We start from the raw sequence: 23,840 nt of genomic DNA on the forward strand, positions 1-23,840 counted from the left end.
TATATATATCAGTTGCCTCATATGCATGGGAAAGCTGGGCAATGAATAAGGAAATCAAAGAAGAATTGATGCCTTTGAATTATGGTTTTGAGGAAGAATATTGAATATACCACGGACTGCCAAAGGAATGAACAAATTGTCTTGGAAGAAGTACAGCCACAGTGCTCCTTGGATATGACAATGACTAAACTTCATCTCTTGTACTTTGGACATGTTATCAGGAAGGACCAGTCCCTACAGAAAGATATCATGCCTGGTAAAACTAAAGTGTCATTAAAAACGAGGAAGACTGTCAACAAGATGGATTAACACAGTGGCTGTAACAATGGGCTCAAGCATGGCAAAATTGTGAAGATGGTGTAGGACCAGTTAGTGTTTTGTTCTTTTGTGCATAGGGTCCTATAACTTGAAACCAACTTGACAGCAGCACCTGACAACAATGTTTGACAGTATCTATGCTACAAAATTGGCTCAAACTGCTGTGAATATTTTTTTTCTAATTAATGAATCCAAGAAAGCTTATTTAAAAAAATAAATCTATTCTCTTAATAAAGAAGCAACTCTTAGACCAAGGGACTAGTAGACAATGTGATCCTCAGCCTATATGACCATGAGACCAGAAGAGCTAGATGGTGCCCAGCTACCAATGTAAGCCACTTGAAAAGGATCAGTGCAGGAGATCCTGGATAGAGTGGGAGAACAATTTGGAACAAAACTCAAAATCATAAAAAAAAAAAGACCAGGTTTACTGGTCTGATAGACCCTGGTGAGACCTCCAAGACTATGTCCCCTAATTATCCTTCAGGTCTGAAACTGAACTCACTCCTGTGGCTTCTAGCCAAACAAAAGACAGGTATATGGGATGAACATCTACATCAGGCAGATACACTTCTTAGAGCAATCAATCATAGGAGAACGAACAGCAGTGTTTGCACAGGGAGATAGCTTGCAGGGGGGTGCAGGGGGTTAGGAATGCATAGAAACGAAGGACACAGGAAAGAGGTAACTATAGGGAGGAAGTGGGAAAAGAGCTGTTATGTTGTGGGGAATTGCAGTCAATGTCATAAAAAAAAAATGTGTATGAACTGATGTGTGGAAAATGAATTTGCTCTGTAAACTTTCACCCAAAGCACAATAAAAATTTAAAAATTAATAATAAGAAACAGACAACTCCTAGATATAACCCTTGGTACTCACTCAAAACTCAATGCCATCAAGTCGATTCAACTCATAGTGACCCCTCCTTGGCGTTTCCAAGGCAGTATCACTACAGAAGTAGATTGCCCCATCTTCCTCCCAAGGATTGGCTGATGGGTTTGAACCTCAAGCATTCTGATTAGCAGTCAAATACCTTAGACACTATGCCACCAGAGGTCCCTTAGTAGTTTCTAAAATTTAGTGACTATTAAGAAGATGACAGTTTTCCTAATCTAACCAATTTTCCTTATCCAGACCTATTTATAAGGTAAGGCTTCTAGAACCCAGTGTCCTCTACTGTAAGAAAGCAATGATGGATGCTCTCTACTGTTTTCTGTGGGAGCCAAGCAGAAAAGCACTCTTGCTTTGGAGGCAGAAGGCTCTGTGAATGGTCATGTTACCTGTGGTTTCCTTGGGCAGAAGCTGGTTGAGGAATGGTCTGAGATGGAGGGTTTTTCCTGGGAAGATGTTACCATAGGTTCTGTCACAGTGGTCTGCTTCATTGTTCCCTGTATTATTTTCCAAAGGCTTCTGTAACAAAGTGCCACAAACTGGGTAGGTCATAAGTGCAGAAATTTATTGCCTCCTAGTTCTGGGGACTAGCAGTCTGAATCTGGGGCTGTTGGTGGTTCAGTGGGAGAATTCTCACCTTCTATAAAGGAGACCCCAGATTCAATTCCCAACCAGTACATCTCATGCATTGTCAAAGGTTTCGTTTTACTTGGATCCACAATCAACACCCATGGTAGCAGCAGTCAAGAAATCAGACATCATATTGCACTGGGCAAATCTGCTGAAAAAAGACCTCTTCAAGGTCTTGAAGAGCAAAGATGTCACTTTGAAGCTAAGGTGCACCCAACCCAAACCATGATATTTTTATTTGCTTTGTATGCATGTGGAAGCTGGACAATGAGCAAGAAAGACTGAAGAAGAGTTGATACCTTTGAATTATGGTGTTGGAGAAGAATACTGAAAATACCATGGACTGCTAGAAAAATGAACAAATCTGTTCTGGAAGAAGTACAGCTGAAATGCTCCTTGGAAGCGAGAATGGCCAGACTCCATCCCACCTACTTTGGTCACGTGATCAGAAGGGACCAGTCCCTGGAGAAGGATATCATGCTTGGTAAAGTGGAGGGGAAGGCCCTCAACGAGTTGGATTGGCACAGTGGCTGCAACAATGGGCTCAAGCATAGCAAAGATTGTGAGGATGGCACAATGCTGGGTAGTGTTTTGTTGTGCTGTACATAGGTTGTTATGAGTTGGAATCGACTTGATGGCACCTAACAACAACAACCCCTCATGTCAGTGGATGCTGGTGTGTTGCTGTGATGCTGAACAGGTTTCAGTGGAGTTCCCACTCTAAGACAGACTAGGAAGAAAAGCCTGGCAATCTACTCTGAAAGTTAGTCATTGAAAGCCCAATGGAACACTGCTGTCTAATCAGCAACTGATCATAAGCATGGTGCAGAACCGGGAAAAGTTTGTTATGTCGCCAACTCCACGACAGCTAACGACAGTCTGAATTCAGGGTACTGCCAGGGCTATCCTCTCTCCAAAAGCTCTAGAGAAAGATCTTTCCTTGTCTCTTCCAACTTCTCATAGCCCCAGGTCTTCATTTGCTTCAGCTGTAGCATAACTCTGCCTTCCCTCTGTCTGTCTCTCTGTGACTATTCTCCTCTTTTGTAGGTGCACCACTCATATTAGATTGTTGTTGTTGTTGTTGTTGTGTACCGTCGAGTCACACCTGACTCATAGTGACCCCTCCTTGGGTTTCCGAGGCAGTATCACTACGGAAGTAGGATTGCCCAGCCTTCCTTCCGAGGAGTGGCTGGTGGGTTTGAACCGCCAGCCTTCTGGTTAGCAGAAGATTAGATTAGATTAGGACAGGTCCTACTCCTTTATGATCTTACTATGTTAACTGATAACATCTTCAAAAATCCTATTTCCAAAAAGGTCTTGTTCACAGATACCAGGAGTCAGAACTTCAGGATAACTTTGGGCGACACAATTCAGTCCAAAACACTCTCCATCCCCCCCTCCCCCACACACATCCACATCTCCTTAAGACTGAACTTTAGAGTGATCCAGCTTCTCATACCTGGGTGAGATTCTACCACCTTAACAAATTTGGGAAAAGGATCTTCTCTTTACTGGGCCTGGGAAACTGTAGTGTTAACTTCTTCCCAAGCTCAAAGAGCAGTCATAGAGCATCTATATATGAATTATATAAATTGCCCACTAGAGTGATATGGTGATTTTGCTCATATTACACTATAACTTGGGTACCAATCTTACTGTGTGTGTGTGTGTGTTTAAGAAATACTTTAAGTGCATTTTTATACACAGTTTCACTCCAGTTTCACAACTGGAGAAGTTTGTGGGTACATTCCTTAGGTTCTTTCTTGCACTGGTAACTTTCTACTCATAGGCACTTGAATTTTGTACTTAGAATTCTTCCCAGTATTAATGGATGCTAGTGTTTCTCAAACACTTTGGTAAGTGTATTAGTTTCCTGCGTCTGCTATAACAAATTACCACAAACCAAATGGTTTAAAACAACAGGCATTTATTTTCTCATAGTCCTGGAGACCAGAAGTCTGAAATCAAAGTCAGCAGGACCATACTTCCTCTGGTGGTTTCAGGAGGAAATCCATTCATTGGCTTCTCCATCTTATGGTAGCTGTTGGTGTTCCTTGACTTGTGGCCACATCACTTCAATCTCTGCCTTAGTGTTCACATTTCTTCTTCCTCTTCCATGTGTCAAATCTCCTTCTCTTCATTCTAACAAGGACACTTGTCATTGGATTTAGGGCCTTCCTGAATAATCCAGGATAAGTTCCTCATCTCAAAATGCTGAATTTAATCACATCATTTGCCATTTACAGTAATATTCACAAAATCTAGGGATTACAACATGTACATAGATTTTGGGAGTCACCTTTCAGCCCACTACACCAAGAATAATGTTTTCCTTTAATCTTATCACCTCTCTGACCCAAGGAATAGAGACAGCTCAAATGTAGGTGGGCTGAAAATTTTATATGCAAAAATATTGGTATGTCTTGTTTTCTTTGCAAATGAATAAATCAAATAAAATGTAACCAAATGTCTTTTATAATCAGCTGCTATTTCCCCAGTCAGGTACAACTGCCCTGTTCTTTGCAGCTCAACAAGGCCATAATGACATCGTGCGATTTCTCTTTGAATTTGGAGCATCCACGGAATTTAGGACCAAAGTAAGAGATCCTTCTTGATTTCATATCCTATTGAAGAATTTCAATGACGATAGGTATTAGTCTTCATCTATAATATATATGAATTTGTCCTTCTCTTTTTATAAGATTTTGCAAGGTTACTTGTTCAGGGATTAATCATAAGGATTCAGTTCCAAACATTAAATTTTTACTCTGGTCTCACACTTGGAGAATTTCATGGGAAATTACTTAGATTCTTTCTACACTGGCGGCTTTCAACTCTGGGACACTACATTTTGTAACGCAGAGGGGTACTTTCAAAGGTGTCTGTATAACTTTCCCTGTTCCATGTGCTTTTATTATAGGAATTGTGAAAAGTATTAAAATGATCCTCTTGAATCTGAGAGATTTCTAAGGAAGGTAGTTTGGCATGTAGTTTACTTTCATGAGTCCTCCTCACTGAACTGTGCAATACAGTTACAATTTGTATAGTTCTTTTAAGGAAATCGTTTTTTTCATTTTTGACTTATGGGTCAAAAATCTGATACTGTAGAAAGATCAATTTGTATTCAATATGATTTATATGATAGTGTATTTGTAGTAGGAGAATTTGAACTGCCTTAAGATTTTTGTAATTGTCGGTTTATGTCTTACCTAATCATAATTTTTAATTTCCTGAAAATTTGCCCCAGTTGGAAACTTTCAGGTTTTCTTAATCCTTTAGCATGTGATATTTAGATATTAAGAGAGTTTTCAGGGTTGTTTTATTTATTTTTTATTCCTATTAAAATGTTAACTATTAAGTAGATCTGAATTTCAGAAGGGTTTCTGTCTTTTCTGAAGCCTGCTGTTGGACTGTGCATGCCCCAAACATACTCAATATAACCAACCTCACTTCTCTTCCAAATATAAGATGTGTGATCATCTTGCTGCTTAAATCTTCTTGGTTAACAAGTTACTGCTATCCCGAAGCCTTTGTGCATTAGCCAGTTTGTGCTGTCCCAGAAATCCATGTAATATGGGACCAGGATGGGAAATTCCACGTATTTCCATTAGGTCAACTGCAGGTGTCTCAGAGTTTTCTACGGCAAAAGAGTGTGTCAGGAAGCTTTGAATTTTAATATGATTCCATCATCAAAATTCACTTCACTTTGTTTTAATGGTTGTTCTCATTGTTATTAAATCTATGTCCCCTAAAACTGTTTTTGTAAAAATAAAAGGTATCAAGTCTTCTATGGTGATCATCACATTTATCTATGTTATGAGATCATTAGGCAATGAACTGGGAAATGAAAGAACAAAACTTGGAAATGGTGGCACTCATTGAGTCTACTAAGCAATTCTGGATGCCCACTCCCCACCCCCACCAGCCTCAGCCTTCTACTCTCTGTCCTCTCTGTTCCCTACCCTTCAAAGCCCAGCTCCCTCACCACACAGCTCAGCCCTCCAGGAAGCCTCACCCAGCCACTGTCATCCCCAAGGATTTCACCCACCTGTGAACACAAGAGCTTCTCCAAACGAGGCTCACTTGCTACCTGCATGTAACAGGTACCCCTCGTGACTGGTCAAAAGGCATATTTCTGACTTCACCTCAGACCGACCTAATCAGACTTTTTGAAGGTAGGGCTCCAAGGGTAGGCATCTTGAACACCTTTGCAAGATTTAGAAATTACACTATTTTATAATTGTGATTTGTATCATAGGACCATATTTCATCTTCTTCTATTATTTATAATTAGCTCCAGTGTCCACATAGGAATCCACAGAGCCAAACCAGTAACTCAACAATCCTATGTAGGAGAAGATAAAGCTTTAGCTGGAGCACCTGGGGAAAACCGTTAAGGGTTTCAGTTGACCACAAACTCAATGACTCACTAGTGTGATGTGGTTGGCATATTCTGACTTAGACCGCATAAAAGTAGAATAGATGGAACAAAGTAAAGCCCCATCCTACATCAGACTACATCTATTTCACAGGCTGTGGTTAGTAACTTAACTTTAGTTCTAGGCTCACACTTTAAAAGAGGCCTGGGCAAACTGGCACATGTTCAGAGACAAATGCTAAGTAGGATGGTGAGAGGCACATGGAATGTTCTGTATTTATCCATGCTTTTAATGGATGTAGATCTTGCCCAGGAGAGCCATAACCCAGAGGTTTACCCATAAAAGCACGTCAACTCAGCTGGGCAGCACTTCAGGGAGAAGCCTGCATTTGTCAAGAGGGTCTCTGATCAGAAGCCATAGGAAGCTGTTCTGATCTTCCCACAATAGAGCTGACTGGTTCAGACCTTCTGTTCTTTGATTTCCTTATTAAGAGGCAAATAGATGTTTCTCCATCTGGTGTGCGAAAATCTTAAATTAATCATAATAACTTAGTCAAATAATTGTATCTCTAGCAAGTCATCCAAGTGTATATCATAATGATGTTCTTAAGATGAACTCTGTCATAATTACAAAAAAAAAAAGAGAAAAAGGGATAAAAGAGAAAAATGAGCTTGTTATTGTCTATGGGAAAATTCTTTTCCAAAGTCCTTGCTATGTGTGGAATATCTACTTGGTACATTTGCCTCCCCAGTTTCTAATGTATGTATACTTTCCATGTTGATAGGACGGGGGCACTGCTCTGCTGGCCGCCAGTCAGTATGGGCACATGCAGGTGGTGGAGACGCTGCTGAAGCATGGCGCCAACATCCATGACCAACTTTATGTGAGTGTGTTTCAAGGGGGCGTCGGTGGGCACTCACTACTTCCCGCATCACAAATAACATCGGTGCTCTGAACTCAGATGCCAGAAATGCCAGCTGCAAAAATAGTTTAATGAACATTTGAACTTGGATCTGAGACATCAAGAAAAAAAGATACAATTGAGCTAGATAAGGTTTTTGTCTCTAGAAACCGTATCATCTTATTCACTGATCTCTGTTCTGCCTTTTTAAATCTGTTCTATAAATGAGACAGTTCGTGTAGTTATATAATTACAACCTTCAACACTCGTAAATACATATATATTATTCCTACCACATCAAACCATACAGCCCACCATATGGACTTGCCGAAAACCAAAATAAATTCTCCTGCTGTAGAGACATTTGCAAGGAAGGATACGAAGAAGGTATTTAGAAGACAAGTGAGGTTGGGTGAAGGAGGACTTGTGAAACCCTGCACACCACTGACCTTTAACAGGTATCCACTGCCAGTGCAGGTGTGTTGGCAGCTAATTGGCAATTAGCTCATGACCCCAAGGGCTCTTTTAATTGTCTCTGTAATTCCATGGGGTTTATGGCAGATGGTGTTCCTGTTTTGTAGAAAAAAATAAAATATGGGCAGATGAAGGGACTTGTCAGCATCTCCTGGTGAAGAGTGGAAGAACATCTATGTCCAATTACATATGCAACACATTTTAGGCTATCCTGGTGGCATAGTGCCTAAGGCATTTGACTGCTGACCAGAAGGCTGGTGGTTCAAACCCACCAGCCACTCCACAGAAGGAAGATTGGGCAATCTACTTCTGCAGTGATGTTGTTATTGTTGTTAGGTACCATCGAGTCCTTTCCGACTCACAGCAACCCTGTGCACAGCAGAACAAAACACTCCCCTGTCCTGCACCAGCTCCGTGATCCTTGCTATGCTTGAGCCCATCACTGCAGCCACTGTGTCAATCCATCTCATTGAGGGCCTTCCCCTCTTTCATGACATCCTTCTCCAGGGACTGGTCCCTTCTTACAACATGACCAAAGTAGGTGAGACGAAGTCTGGCCATTCTCGCTTCCAAGGAGCATTTCAGCTGCACTTCCTCCAGGACAGATTTGTTAGATCTTTTAGCAGTCCATGGTACTTTCAGCATTCTTCACCAGCACCACAACTAGAAACAATAAACTTTTTGTCGGTTTTCCTTATTCGTTGTCCAGCTCTCACATGCATATGAGGCAATTGAAAATACCATGGCTTGGGTCAGGCACACCTTAGTCCTGAAGGAGCTATCTTTGCTCTTCAGCACTTGAAAGAGGTCCTTTGCAGCCGATTTGCCCAGTGCTATACATCATCTGATGTCCTGACTGCTGCTTTCATTGGCATCGATTGTAGAACCAAGCAATGTGAAGTCTTTTACAACTTCAATCTTTTCTCCATTTATCATGATGCTGCTTATAGGTCCAGTTGTGAGGATTTTGTTTTCTTTATATTGAGACGTAATCCATACTGCAGACTGTATTCTTCAATCTTCATCAGTAAGTCATCCTCACTTTCAGCAAGCAAAGTTGTGTCATCAGTGTATCGCAGGTTGTTAACGATTCTTCCTCCAATCCTGATGCCACAGTTTTCTTCATATAGTCCAGCTTTTCGGATTATTTGCTCAGCCTATAGATTGAATAAGTATGGTGAAAGGATACAACCCTGACACACTACCTTCTTGATTTTAAACCATGCAGTGTCCCCTTGTTCTGTTCGAACGACAGCCTTCTGGTCAATGTACAGGTTCCTCATGAGTACAATCAAGTGTTCTGGAATTCCCATTCTTCTCAATGTTACTTATAATTTATTATGATCCACACAATCAAATGCTTTTGCGTAGTCAATAAACCACGAATGATACTGCCTCAGAAACCCAAGGAGGGGTCGCTATGGGTCGGGACCGACTCGACGGCAGTGAGTTTTTTTGGCTTTACAACTACAGAAGTAGCCCTTATGCCCAGGGCACTATGCTTTCATAAATGAGTAATGAATGTGTAGGTGTGAACTTTTCCATTTGAACACCTTTGCAGAGTTTACATGGTTAACTCTGACAAGTTATGAGCCTCTTTAAAGTACTGAGCAACTAGCCTTACCTTTGTAGTTCAAAATCTTTATCCCTGTTTGAAGTTGTAGTCATTACTAGTGAATGATTGAATTACTTGATAAAGGTCTAAAAGAGTGATTGCCAAATCTGGTTGCCAATTAGAATCACCCAGGAAGATTTTAAAAAGTGCCAATTCCTAGGCTTGCTCAAACCAACAAACCCTAAGTCTCTAAGGGCTGAACTTGGGCAGCAGGTGGTTCCAACATGTGGCCAGATCCAAGAAGCACAGGTCAAAGCTTTGGATATCCTTTAGGTATAGTTAAAAATATATCTGAAAATATGTCTGAGTATGTGTATGTATAGGCTGAGCAGGAAGCACCAAAGTCTTTAGAAAAAGCGAATGAATTGTGATTTTCACAGCATCACCATTAATAGTCATTAACCCAAATTGACTGTCTGTGGGTGTAGAATTTCTATGTGTTGGATATTCTTACATAACCAAAACAAAGCAAACTCACTGCCTTCGAGTTGATTCCGACTCATAGCGACTCCCAGTGGGTTTCTGAGGTGGTAAATCTTTATGGAAGTAGATTGCCTAGTCTTCGTTCCGTGGAGTGGCTGGTGGGTTGAACTGCCAACCTTCTGTTTAGCAGTCAAATGCCTTAGGCACTATGCTACCCGAGCTCCTTACTCTTACATAAAGCTGGCACATAATTGTAGAAAGGGAGAGTTTTGGTCCATTCCATTTCTGTAATGAATTCCTCTCTGTTATAAGGTGACTCAAGAAATTTTCATGTACCATAACTTCCATTGTACGTTAAGACCATTATACATAAACATCCAAATGTTTTCATTAAGAACAATTGAAATATACAGGGAAAAATGGCCAATAATCCCTGAAAACTTCTAGGAACTGAAACTTGCAATGCACAGAGAACGTCTAATGCATGGATAGTCCATTTTAGAAAATTCCTGAGAGTTAACAGCTGCAAAGGGCATGATAGACCTTCTGTAAACACATTTTGGAGCAGCTGAAATTTTTATTCCTGTATCAAGCATCTGTTTTAAAATCTGCACAGGCTGGTTAATTTTTTAATGATTCCCTTGAGGGGAGTCTGGCAACTTACTGACACCCACTGGAAATCCAGGACCCTCCACATGACACACCTGGTTGGGCTTGTAGGCAAGGCCTTCTTGTACTTTCACGTGTGGTTAACACTCCTGATGAGAGGCGGGGTAATTACCTGGGTTAACTAGGTGTTTTCCACTGGGGTGTGCTTGGGTTTTCCACTGTGGCATAAAAATAATGAAACTCTCTGTATGAGGGAACATCTAGGGAGAAAGCATGCTATCAACTACCGATGAATTTGCTGGAATTAGCTAGTGTCACTTTAAGAAGACAGAATGCCCAGAAGACATAAACACCCCAGTTAAAAGGAAACCAAAGAAAATTGGAAACAGGCACTTGCTTTGGGCTTGTTGTTTTCTGTCTGCTGGCCTGATGGGAAGTAACTTCAAGGAGATTCTTAGTAGGACCGTTTTCCTGAAAGCTTCTTGCATTTTAATGCTTGGAGAAAAGCAACGTATTGGGGAGGGAATGTGGACAAGGAGGCAAGAAAGCAAAAGGGGTAGAGAAGATCTAATTAAAAGACAATTTTTACTTTCTCTTCATAAAAGCAAGACATTTGGGGATTTTTTTTTTTTTTTTTTTTGTCTTTAAACTAACACTTAGCTCTTCATAAAAGGATGGAAATCTAAAAAGGGTTGGAAATGGAAAATTGTGTTAAACATATCTTTTTTCTCAAGCCTAATTTCTTTTCAAGTAAATATAAAAGGTGATTTTTTTTTTTCTTTTAATTTGATATCTCCCAGGATGGAGCCACTGCACTTTTCCTGGCTGCCCAAGGTGGTTACTTGGATGTCATTCGATTACTATTGTCTTCAGGAGCAAAAGTTAACCAGCCAAGGCAGGTAATGCCCATTGCCAGCATTTGCCCAAGTGCATGGAGCAGCAATGCAGGGAGGGCCGGGCGTCACGTACCTGCACACACCTGAGATAACCAGTCAGTAGCCCTTCTTCTGTGATGAAAAGTTAAACTTGATTAGGATTTCTCCTACTCTTTGCTTTGGGCTCACCTGAAAGCCTATGAAATGAAGCTGACATCACAAGTCAGTATTTTTAAAGCATAAGCGTTTGGTGTCTGAGGTCAAGTATACACTCTACCACCTCCTCCATAAAGTATGGCTACATTGAAGTAATCAGGTAAACTGGCCTGGGACACAGATAAATAGAGGCAGGTCAGGTAGCCTTGGTCCTGCCCAGAACCTTTGCTGATACACTGTCTTATCTCTTACCTACCACCTCTCCACCTGGTCAAAGAGGAACCCATGTCACTAGAATCATTAGTAGATTTTGCACCTTTATTGCACACAATGATAATACTATTGAGATTTCACTTGTCAGCAGTAAGATAACATCTGGCAAATTAATTAATTAGTGTTTAAAGGAACAGAACTATAAGATAATACAGGCAGCACTTCATAGAAGTAAAGAACCATCCAAATGTAAGGCATTATAGTTATAAGTATGAGTTGCTTTAGAGTTGATTCTGACTGATAATGACCCTGGTGTGTTACAGAACTGTGCTCCTAGTGACTGGTTTTTTAAGAAGTATTTCAAGGTGCTTCTGGATGGACTTGAATCTCCATACTTTGGGTTAGTAGCCAAGCACATTGTTGTTGTTGTTGTTGTTGTTAGGTGCTGTTGAGTCAGCTCTGACTCATAGCAACCCTGTGTACAACAGAATGAAACACTGCCTGGTCCTATGCCAGCCTCACAATCCTTGCTATACCTGAGCCCATTGTTGCAGCCACTGTGTCCATCTCATTGAGGGCCTTCGCCTTTTTCATTGACCCTCCACTTTACCAAGCATGATATCCTTCTCCAGGGGATGGTCGCTTCTTACAACATTAACCAAAGGAGGTGAAAAGAAGTCTGGCCATTCTTGCTACCAAGGCGCATTCTGGCTGCACTTCCTCCAGGACAGATCTGTTAGTTCTGAATCTGGCAGTCCGTGGTACTTTCAGTATTCTTCACAACACCACAATTCAAAAGCATCAACTCTTCTTAGATCTTTCTTACTCATTTTCCAGCTTTCATATGCGTATGAGGCAATTGAAGATACCATGGCTTGGGTTAGGCTCACCTTAGTCTTCAAAGAGACATCTCTGCTCTTCAGCACTTGAAAGAGGTCTTTTGCAGCAGATTTGCCCAGTGCGATATGCTGTCTGATTTCTTGACTGCTGCTTCCATAGGTGTTGGTTGTGGAACCAAGTAATACAAAATCTTTGACAACTTCAATCTTTTCTCCATTTATTATGATGCTGCTTATTCATCTAGTTGTGAGGATTTTCGTTTTCTTTCTGTTGGGGTATAATCCATACTGCTGACTGCAGTCTTTAATCTTCATCAGTATATGCTTCAAGCCATCTTCACTTTCAGCAAGCAAATTTGGTCGTCTGCATATCGCATGTTGTTGATGAGTCTTCCTCCAATCCTGATGTCACACTCTTCTTCATATAGTCCAGCTTCTCAGATGATTTGCTCAGCATACAGATTGAATAAGTATGGTGAAAAGATACAGGCCTTATGCACTCCCTTCCTGATTTTAAACCATGTAGTATCCCCTTGTTCTGTTCAAACGACAGCCACCTGGTCTCTGAACAGGTTTCTCATGAACACAATTAAGTGCACATTGAGGCACTATAATTAGATTCTTTTATATAGGAATGATGTCTACCCTAATTAATTTGTTTTTAACAAAACATTTCAGATTAAGGTAAAATTATTATAAAAATAGCTTTCTAGGGAAAAGTCAAGCTAATTTCTTACAGTAAATGACACCCAGGCAGATTTCCACTGTAATATGACATATATGGGAATGCTTATACATACATACAGTGAATAGCTGTGGGAACCTTAAGGTTGATCTGAGCTCATGACTACAGGCTTCTTCAGTCTTTAAAAGTCCAAGTGCATAAGGAAATTAAAGAGCCTTTGGGCGTAGTAGTTTTGCAATCAGGAATCCTCTGCCGGTAACTAACTGAATTAAACTCTCTGGACCTTTCTTCCTTCATCTGCTAATTAGGAGGCTGGGCAGAATGATTCAGATGATCTGGTCTAGCTTCCAAATTCTTGATAATTATTTTATTCAATATTCAATCAGTATTTTTGAGCACTGATCATGTGCCAGATACTGCTATGAATGGAAGATTACATTTTTAGAACTTTGAGGAATTTCATTAAAGTTCAGGTGGCCCCAGGAATATTCCTGGGAGAGAAAGCAGTTTGAGTGAAGTTGCATTCCCATACCTGCCAGAGTTGACATTTGCAAATTGGAGTTTAATATTTTCTTGTTGTTGTTTCTCACCTTGAAATTGTTGATTGATTCTGAATAAGAAGTTTCATTTTACCAAAACCAATTCAAAAGAATTGGTTATTTTTACACTGCATAAGTTTGATTTTGGAGACCATTAATGAAGGTACCTTTGTGAATGTAGGAATGAGAGATGAGAAAGACCTCTCAGATTATCAAGTCTCTCTATCAGTACATCCTTCCATAAAAATTTCTTGCACTTTGACAGGTCTAGTTGTAAAATATTTTGTATTGTTCATATGCGTTTTCAGAAAAGCAAGTTGATATAAAAGATTATATTTGTCATGTTGCATGGATTGTGTCCACTGAACCCTAAATGATGTTGAAGCCAAGAAGTTAAAGAGTAAACTGACATTTCACTGGTAACCACAGCACACCAGAGCTGTTTTGCATTCTACAAGAGTTAGGATACCCTGGTCAAAGGGGATGACCCAGTCTGTATGCACAGTCACCCTCAGGTCAAGGATCAAGTGATATATACCCTTCCAAGGGTTGCATATAATACAATTGTTTTAAAGATTGTTATTCAGGAACAGGGCATTTTATAAAGTAAAAATTGCTTTTGGGAAAAAAAAACTGATAGAATTTTTCATTTTTATAAAGTATACTAACCCCATTGGGAGCTCTGGTAGCATAGTGGCTAAGGCACGTGACTGCTAACCAGAAGGCTGGCAGTTCAAACCCACCAGCCACTCCTTGGAAGGAAGGTTGGGCAATCCTACTTCCGTAGTGATACTGCCTCGGAAACCCAAGGAGGGGTCGCTATGAGTCAGGGCTGACTTGACGGCACATAACAACAACAACAACAACAACCCCATTACTCTCTCAAATCATACTCATTTTTACCACCAACTATGAACTCATAATTAGAGGCTTTTGTCCAGCTATAGCAGATTAGCAAAGTTCTCCTGTCTTCTTTAAGAGTGTAAACTCTACAAATTTAATTCTAATCCAAGAAGACAAGTAGTTTTGTGTAGCCAAAGTGATACCAGTCCTAGGTGATTTTGTCACAAATTAGGAAGAGTTTTTTTTTTTTTTTTTAAGTGTAATTCAAAGTTTCAGTTAAAATGACCTTGCGTGCTAGAATATTTTATAGATTAGGCATTTGGAAAATAATATTTTGCTCTAAAATCTCAGCTGACAGATGAGTCATTGTTAGAAAGTTCTTGAATTCACAAAATAAGGACACCAATATTTGCCTTGTTTAATTTTTAGTATTTTTAGGTAAATCTGATTTATAACTTTTGCATTGCCTTTCTAAGGAGTCTTAACATTTTAGGGTACACTGTCATACGATGTTAATAAAGTTGCCTTGAAATTACTCAGCTGGCATTTGATCGGAGCTGCAGGGAATCTGAACTGCAGTAGCAAGAATTTTCTTTGTAACTTTATCACTTAGAAACTAAGGAGACCCTTTTGTGATAAGAAAGTCATAAACACAAAGCAAGCCATTCGCAGACTCTGGAAAGATTAAGTTCTTGATTTAAAACTTGAAAAATACTTCCTTTTAAATTATGCTGGGTAAAAGGTCAGGAGTCTCAGGGATCATTGAAATCCATAGCCTAACAACTCCTTGTCATTTCTCTCATGTGCCCTCACCAAGTAGAGTTCGTATGAGTCAAACCTGTTCATTTTCTAGCTGGGGTGGATATCTAATCTATTTTTCCATCAATAACCAGTCCTCGTGTGTATGTGTGTGTGTGTGTGTGAGAGAGAGAGAGAGAGATTGGGATGAAAGTTCACAGAGCAAATTCATCTTCCATACAGCAGTTCTTGCACATTTTGTTTCATAAAATTGATTGCAGTCCCCATAATGTATTCGCTGTCTTCTCACTTCCTCTTTGTGGTTACCTGTTGTCTGTATCCTTTCCTATGCATTCCTGCGCAGTGACCTATCTCCCAGTGCAAATGTTGCCCTTCTGGTCACCCAGAAGGTTGATTGTTCTGAGGATTGTACCTACCTGGTGTAAAGGTTCACCTTGTAGGGCTATCTGTCGTTTGCCTGGAAGCCAGGGGAGTGAGTTCAATTCTAGGCCTGAAAGGTGACTAGGGGTCGTAGTCTCAGGGTTTCACCAGTCTCTATCCAACCAGTAAGCCTGGTCTTTTGTTATGATTTTGAATTTTGTTCCACATTTTTCTCCCACTCTATCCAGGATCTCCTGCACTGATCCCTTGCCGAATGGAATAACCAGTCCTCTTTTGATCACTTGATCTGAAAAATAAATCTGAATCCTTTTCCTGGTGATGTGCAAACAAATAGTAAATAACAGCTAGTATGACCTCATGAAGACTTTCTTCTTCCAACTAAATCTTTTACTCCCTTTAACAATGTACTATAGGTTGTAACCTCTACTTCAGGGTAGTTTATTTGATTGAAAATATTTTTAAACTATATATTAAAATTAATTTGAATATTTTACAATCTGCTTTTTTTCCCCATTATGATACTCTTCAAAACTAAAGGGAACTAAGTTGACTTAATTTCCATCGTTATCATTACAAAGCATCTTCAGAATGAAGACTCTGACCATCATAATGTTATTGTTAGTTACTGTTGTTGTTAGTTGTTGTCAAGTCGATTCCAACTCATGATGACCTCATGTGTAGAACTGCTCCGTAGGGTTTTCAAGGCTGTGAGCCTACTGAAGCAGATCGCTAGGCCTGTCTTCCAAGACTCCGCCAGGTGGGTTCCAGCTGCCCACGTTTGAGCTAGCAGGTGAGCACTTAACCATTTGCCCCACCCAGGGATTCCCTGACCATCATAACAGAAGGGAAATATAAGAGAAAGTCAAAACTGAGGGTGTAAAAAAGAAGAGGAAACTACTTCTCTTCACAAATTATCTAGTTTGTGACAAGTAGCTATTTGACCTTCATCCCTTAAGTCACTTCCAGTTCCCTGGGTTCAAAAAACAAATTTGAAGAAGTAATTACCAGTAATAAAATATACAAGTGACCCCTCAGTTTCATTTTGTCCCGTTACCTGCTCACTAATCAATTATGTCAGTGGGTAATTGGGTGAATTGAATAAAGTATATGGAAGTGCTTTGTAAACTAAAAATATTGTTGTGGTGGTGGTTATGTGCTGTCAAGTTGGACCCGACTCATAGCGACCCAAGGAGTAGATTGCCCAACCCTCCTTCCGAGGAGTGGCTGGTGGGTTTGAACTGCCAGCCTTCTGGTTAACAGTCAAGTGCCTTAGGCACTATGCTACCAGAACTACTAAAAGTATAGACCAAGGTATTATTTACTGTTTTCATGATAAATACTGTTCAGACTCAGCTAAAATTTTCTCCCACCACCTCCCTTGAGTCAGTTCTGACTCCTGGCCACCCCCGCGTGTCAGACTAGCACTAGTCTCCGTAGGGTTTTCCATGTCTCGTCTTCTGGCAGTGGATCACAAGGCCTTTCTTCGGAGGCACTTCTGGGTCGTCTCTAGCCGCCAACCTTTCAGTTAGACGGCCAAACACTCTAACTATTTGTGTTACCATGCAACTCCAACATTTTATAGATGTCTGATGTTAACCAGTCCTTGTTTTGAGCACCTTTATATATTTTTTCTCATCCCATAATATCTCTGGGTGGCTAAAATTTTGCAGAAAAGGACACTCAGGCTCAGTGGCCTAAGGTCTCATAGCCAGGAAGTAGTGACTGCTTTTTCCACCTACCATGACTGTTTCAATTAAGATGATAAATATTTGAGTATTAGTGTTATTGCTATGAATGAGTAATATTAATAATTATTCCCAAAATCACACTTCTCCAGCACTTTCCTACTGACTAATATCAATTAGTGTAATCTTACTAGTAACAACCAGGCCCTGAATGTTGTTGTTGTTATTTGCCGTCGAGTCGGACCCGACATATAGCGACCCCTCCTTGGGTTTCCGAGGCAGTATCACTAGGGAAGTAGATTGCCCCATCTTCCTTCCGAGGAGTGGCTGGTGGAATAGCACCTGGAGAAGGGAGCTGGCTGGTCCGTATACTGCAGGCTGCCTTTCCCTGTCTGCCCTCTGGTGGAGAGATCAACAAACAACAAAATGAACCCAGAGCTGGTGAGCAAGGACAAGTGGGCGTTTCTGGAAAACCCTATACTGTTTTAGGACTTCTTGGAGCTCAGACTCCCTCTCCTGTTCCAGGTCCCACTCCATCCACTGTGCTGTAACCACCTGAATTCCCCACACTGCCTGAATGAGCCTGTCCAAGCCAAGATGACTCTGTCAGTCTTATCCTTCTACCAGGAATGTACTTGGCAAAATCCCAGTTATCCTTCAAGACCCAGCTCTGATACCACCCAGCCAGGGAAGCTGACCCCCCAAGTCCCACACAGTAAAATGCTCCCTCTCCTGGTTCATCTAGTTCAATTTTGTTCAAATCCTTATTGCAGCACCATGTTCTGCTGAAATGCATCTGATCAACGTCTTTTCTTCACTAGACTGAGTTCCTTTGAGAACATAAACCATGTCTTACTTTTCTGCCTAAGCACTCTGCCTGAGACTTGGAAGATAATTTCTGGTTGGTAAAATGTCTGAATAGATGATTGAATCCTGAATTGGGAGAATCAAATTAAATAAATAATGTGGAAGAGTATCGTAAACTAAAAGTACAAATTATCCACTGTCATCAAGTAGATTCTAACTCATAGAGACCCTCATAGAACTGCCAAGGGTTTCCAAGGCTATAGATCTTTACAGAAGCACACTGCCTCATCTCCCACAGAGCAGCTGGTGGTTTCAAACTGCCGACCTTTTGGTTAGCAGCTGAATTTTTTAACCACTGCACCACTAAAGTACAAATTTAGATTCTGTTTATCATTGCTAATGATAAATAATGAAGGGGCTCTGGTGGCACATTGGGTGAGGCATCGGGCTGCTAACCAAAAGACTGGTGGTTCAAACCCACCAGCTGCTCCATGGGAGGAAGATGAGGCAATCTACTTCCGTAAAGATTTACAGCCTTGGAAACCCAATGGGAGTCGCTATGAATCGGAATAGACTCAATGGCCATGGGTTTTTTTTTTATGGTAACTATTCAAATTCAAGGTTGAAGAAGTGCTTGGAAACATGAAGTAGGTGAAGGTTGTCTTCAGCCTTCTTCATCCTTTGTTTCAGCATCTTGTATCTCTCCTTGATGTCCTCCAACTGCCCCTCAGTGCCTAGGATCCTCCTAAGCTCCTGATTGCCATCCTTTCCCACCCGCTCACATGTTGTCCACCTTTGTCCCAGAACAGCAGTGGGTAATAACCCTCCTGCCACTGTAGTTAGTAGCGTGGAGTTGAAATTACACCCTCCAGCAGAAATGAAACTTGATATTCTATAACTGAGTCATCTTGCCCTCCAGCCCCCATTCCCACTGATGTCAGTCTTATCTGGCAAAAACAATCCTCTGGGCCATATCACCTTCATTACCTCAGAGGTTTAGTCATTTAGCATGCCCTTCTCTTTAAAGTGACCTGAGTTCTCAGACTCTCACCCTGGCATTGGGTGGGGTGAGGAGATATGTCTGGTCTTTATGCTAATTCTCCTGTCCCCAGGTATCCTCCGCTGGTGCCCACAGAGGTGCACCTGGTCCCATGATTGTGCCCACCCTGTTTTCATCTCGGAAAGCCTGAGGTTAAGAGCCTCTGTGGCCTTCTCTTCCCAACCCCAGGCTTACACTCAGTACTTGTGATTTCCCACAGACAGGCAGGATGCCTCGAAGCCCAGAGGCCAATTAATGTGGGCCATGGGGACTTGAGTTCAGACTCAGGTCCAGTGGCCCAGAGGACTCCCATGGTATTTTTCAGGCACCAACTGAGAACTGAGTTTCTCTACGGGGCTTGCAGTTTTTCTGGACTTCAGCTCAAGAGGAGGAGGAAATCCTTTCCCATCTGGAGTCCCCCATAATTTTATCTGGATGTTTATACCACCCCAAGCTTACTGTCCCCTTCCTAGATTCAACCCATACAGGGAGGACAGCATGGGCACTCACTTCCCATCTCTGGCCTCTGCTGCCCTCTCTAGTTCCCCCACACACACACACACATCGAAGGGCTCTCCATTTTCAACTCTGTCAGGCAGGAACCACCCTACACTCAAATCCTTCTCTGTACCGTAGATGTTACACTTATTCTTCTCTGGAGCAATGTATCTCAGCCTCATGGCCCAGTGTTAACAGAAAAAGTGTTGTGGGGGAATAATGCACAGGTAATATTACCAAAAATGTCATCCTACTATAACTAGCTAATGTCATCACCTCCCAGAAGAGACAGTATCACATTCCACATAAAATTAAAGTCCCTACACAATGGTGTGGATGTGGAGAATTTTGGACACCACAATAGAAGAATAGGAGACAAGCCTTCAATCAGACCCCACCTCAAAGGAAACTACCCACTCCACATAAGGGCTAAGCAGGATGTAGTATTGTGCAAACATTAACATGAGTATGACCCATGAGCTAAGTAAACAGCTATAGCATCTGGGGGGAAAAAATGGGGCTTCACAGTCATGTAAAACACTCTGTGCTAAAAAAGAGTCTACCATAAAATGTCTTTTTTCATAAGCCAGAAGCTGAATATTGGCAGTAACCCACGTTTCCTGGCACTGACAAATGCCAGTCTGTGTAGATCAGTGGGAGTCCCTAGTTGGCGTGCACAGCTTACATGCTTGGCTGCTAACAGGAAGGTTGGTGGTTGATGTCTGCCCAGCAGTGCCTCAGAAGAAAGACCTGGCAATCCACTTCTGAAAAATCACCTACTGAAAACCCTGTGGAGCACAGTTCTACTCTATTACCCATGGGGTTGCCATGAGTCAGCATCGACTCGGCAGTAACTGGTGGTTATAGATCAATGAACACCTTCTGATCAATACCACTCAGTATCTGAATTACCTAGAAAGTGGGTTATTTGCTGTCAGGGAGTCCTTTTTCCAGGTTTTAAGTTTCAGAAATTTGGGATTCAGAAGCTCTGTATGAGTTGGTGGGTTCAAGCCTCCATGTCACAGTAGGCCACCTTGGCTTCTTCCCTCAGGATGGGACGGCGCCACTGTGGATCGCATCCCAGATGGGGCACAGCGAGGTGGTGAGGGTGATGCTGCTGCGGGGAGCCGAGCGGGATGCAGCCCGGAAGGTGAGGTTCCAAATGGAAGCAGGTCAGCGTGTGAGCTCAGGGTCGGCAATGTATGTCAGGAAGCCCCAGCATGTAGCTCAGCTTAGAGGTGTGCGTCTCTGTCTTTGTCTGTAACTCACCTGGGTTTTCTCCCAACTTCCACTTGGTATTTAGTAGGGAAACTAATTAAGTGTCCAATTCAGTTGAAACTTGGTATGACCTAGTACTTTTAGCAAGTGCTGATCAGTCTAAGGAAGAAAAATGTAGATTCCTCAGAGATCCTCCTGCACCTAAGATGACTCCTGAATGAATTGAGGGTGATGGTGACTTAGCTTCAGGCCTGGTGGGAGGAGTGGGAGTCCTGGGGTTCTGTGTCCCTGACTTCTACTGGTCAGCCCAGGGCTGCACCTCCTGCTGGCTCTGCTGCCACCGTCTGCAGCAAAATAGTGAGGGGTCAATTTTGGGGCTCTGGAAATGTTCCCCATTGTGCTCCCAGCTCCCCCCAGCTGCAGACCCCAGAAGCCCCTGCCACACCCTCCATCATCTGGCCTCTGTGCTGCCACCGAATTCTGCCTCCCCAAGCCCCAGAGCAAGCCATTTGCCCCACAGGAACAGAGAACAGCTTGGGGAGAGCCTTCTGCCTAGGCATATCTTGCTATTTGGTTTTTGTTTTTCACTGTGTCTGGCCTCTGATTAATTTCCCTCACTTACCTGACCCACCTTCCCTTTCTCCAAGTCTAAGCCCAAAAAAGGGAAATTAGAAGATCCATTCCTGACTTCACTGTTCTCACTTCCACTCTGTTTCTTCTTCCTGATTCCAGCTAAACCGTAATGGTGGGTTGGGGTGTTTCCTTGACTGGAGGAGAACAGTGAGCTAAACCATCCAGACACAGAGAGTGATAGGTTAAAAGGAGGAGAAAAAAGAGTCTGGAAAGTTTCTTCTCAGGACAAAATCTAATGACAGAGTTGACTATTGATTTTTAAATTTATTTTTGTATACTTTTTAACAGATTTGTCTATTCCCCTCAACACACACACACACACACAGGAAAATAGATACCTAGGGCAGACTAGGGCAAGGTTGCATGCAAGGGAAGGTAAAAAGAAAAGGCATATTTAAAAAATTTAAAGAAAAATATAGTTCAGCATTAATTTAAATTATTTAAAATGGTTTGACAAGTGATTTCTCCTGAGTCATGAACTGCAGACTTAGAATCCCTCTTTATCCATCAGTGCCCTAAAATATGCTCTTGAAATTCCCCTTGTCCCTGACCCAGTGTTCTGAGGGACTGGAGGCATATGAATTCCCAAATGGCAGGCTTCTAAGATGATAATAAGCTGCATATTTGCCTGACATTCTTTCATGCAGAAGTAACTGCTCAGTATTCTACGAATGCTTCTAGATTGAGAGAAATTGTCGTTCTGTGCTTTAGTTTACCCATCTTGCCTGGTCTGACAAGCGCGTTCCCAGTTCTCAACTAACTTTTGGCTTTCAGTCTAGACACACACGTTAATGATCCACTTTTATCTTCCTCTCTCTGTGAAGGACGGTACAACAGCATTACTGAAAGCAGCCAACAAAGGGTATAGCGATGTTATAGAGGAATTGCTTAAGTTCTCACCCACCCTTGGTATTTTGAAGGTAAGGCCTAAAGAGATAATTTACCAATCTGCAAAAAAAAAAAAAAAAGGTTATAAAATAATAAGTCCATACTGGGGTCTGTGGTAGAACTTGGGTATAATCAGCATGATCAGTTGTATTCTTGAAAGAACACACCTACAGGTTCTTGATGCTGAAGACTGATGAAAGGGAGATGGTGAAAAACTGAACCAGAGTTTGTCAGTGCTGAGGTTTCCGGAAAAAAGTTAGACTGAACCAAACCAAACCCACTGCCATCAAGTCAATTCCAACTCATAGAGACCCTGTAGGATAGAGTAGAACTACCCCACACAGGGCTTCATTACAGAAAGTGCTCTCGTGGTGCAGTGCCTAAGGCATTTGACTGCTAACCAGAAGGTTGGCAGTTCAAACCCTCCAGCTGCTCCTGGGAAAGAAGATGGGGCAATCTACTTCCCTAAAAATTTACCATCTTGGAAACCCAGTAGGGGGTCGCAATGAGTAGTGTGAGGAATCATAGAAACAGACTGCCTCATCTCCTGCAGAGTGGCTGATGGGTTCAAACCACTGACCTTTTGGTTAGCAGCCGAATGCTTTAACTACTGCACCACCAGAGCTCCTTAAAAAACTGTGTTCCATAGGGTTTTCAATGGCTGGGTTTTTGGAAGTAGACCAACAGACCTTTCTTTGACGGGGCCTGAGTGGTCTTGCACTTCTAACCTTTCAGTGAGTAGCCAAGCATGTTGATGAGATCACTAGGAGTCCGTGGGTGGTGCAAACAGTTAACACACTCACTGCTGGAAAGGTGGAGGTTTCAGTCCACCTCAGAAGAAAGGCCTGGTGATCAGCTTCCAAAAATCAGCCACTGAGAACCCCATATGGCCCAGGTCCACTTAGACACATGAAGGGCTGCCCTGAGTCAGAACTGATTCCATGGCAACTAGTTAGGTTTGGGCATTTGTTGAAGGAAGTCAGTAAATTGGAAAGCAAGCCATATTGATATCATTTGGAGGACTTGTGAAAGTGACAAAGGGGAATGGACACTCACAGCCCCTCTGTTCATTCTCTGGAGCTCAGAACTACTCCTCTTTCTTACTGTGGGTAAAATAAAACAAGCCTCTAACATCTATCTGGAAGCCGCTTCCATAAAACAGAGCTCTAAAACTCTTCTTACAAAAGCTTTTATCATTTTGAATTAAGATAATATTACAGTATATACCAGGGGTTGGCAAGTTTTCCTGTAAAGGGCCTGATAATAAATATTTCAGACTTTCCCAGCAAGTTGTGATGATTTGACTCTGCCATTTGTAGCCCAAAAGCAGCCATAAACAAAGCCTAAGTGAGGGAGCATAGCTGCATTCCAAGAAACTTTATTTATGGGACATTTTTACTTATGGACTTTCTTATTTTCATATGTCACAGAGTATTCTTCTTTCAGCTTTTTTCCAACTATTTAAATATGCAAAAACTATTCTTAGTATGCAAGACATACAAACACAGGGGGCAAGCTGGATTTGGCCATAGTTTACTGATC

At 41.7% G+C, this 23,840-nt stretch overlaps 1 protein-coding gene across 1 annotated transcript in view; it reads left to right on the plus strand.

Annotated features, from left to right (window-relative positions):
* ANKRD29 (ankyrin repeat domain 29) overlaps window positions 1-23,840 on the plus strand; it is a 46,551-nt gene that overhangs the window by 13,059 nt on the left and 9,652 nt on the right. The window contains exons 4-8 of the mRNA XM_007935611.1: window positions 4,338-4,436; window positions 7,003-7,101; window positions 11,041-11,139; window positions 20,611-20,709; window positions 22,235-22,330. Coding sequence (XP_007933802.1) covers window positions 4,338-4,436; window positions 7,003-7,101; window positions 11,041-11,139; window positions 20,611-20,709; window positions 22,235-22,330 — 492 coding nt within the window. The remainder of the gene's footprint in view (window positions 1-4,337; window positions 4,437-7,002; window positions 7,102-11,040; window positions 11,140-20,610; window positions 20,710-22,234; window positions 22,331-23,840) is intronic.

This window comes from Orycteropus afer, unplaced genomic scaffold, assembly GCF_000298275.1.
Source record: "Orycteropus afer afer isolate SDZICR_OR568_19922 unplaced genomic scaffold, OryAfe1.0 scaffold00030, whole genome shotgun sequence".
NCBI lineage: Eukaryota > Metazoa > Chordata > Mammalia > Tubulidentata > Orycteropodidae > Orycteropus > Orycteropus afer.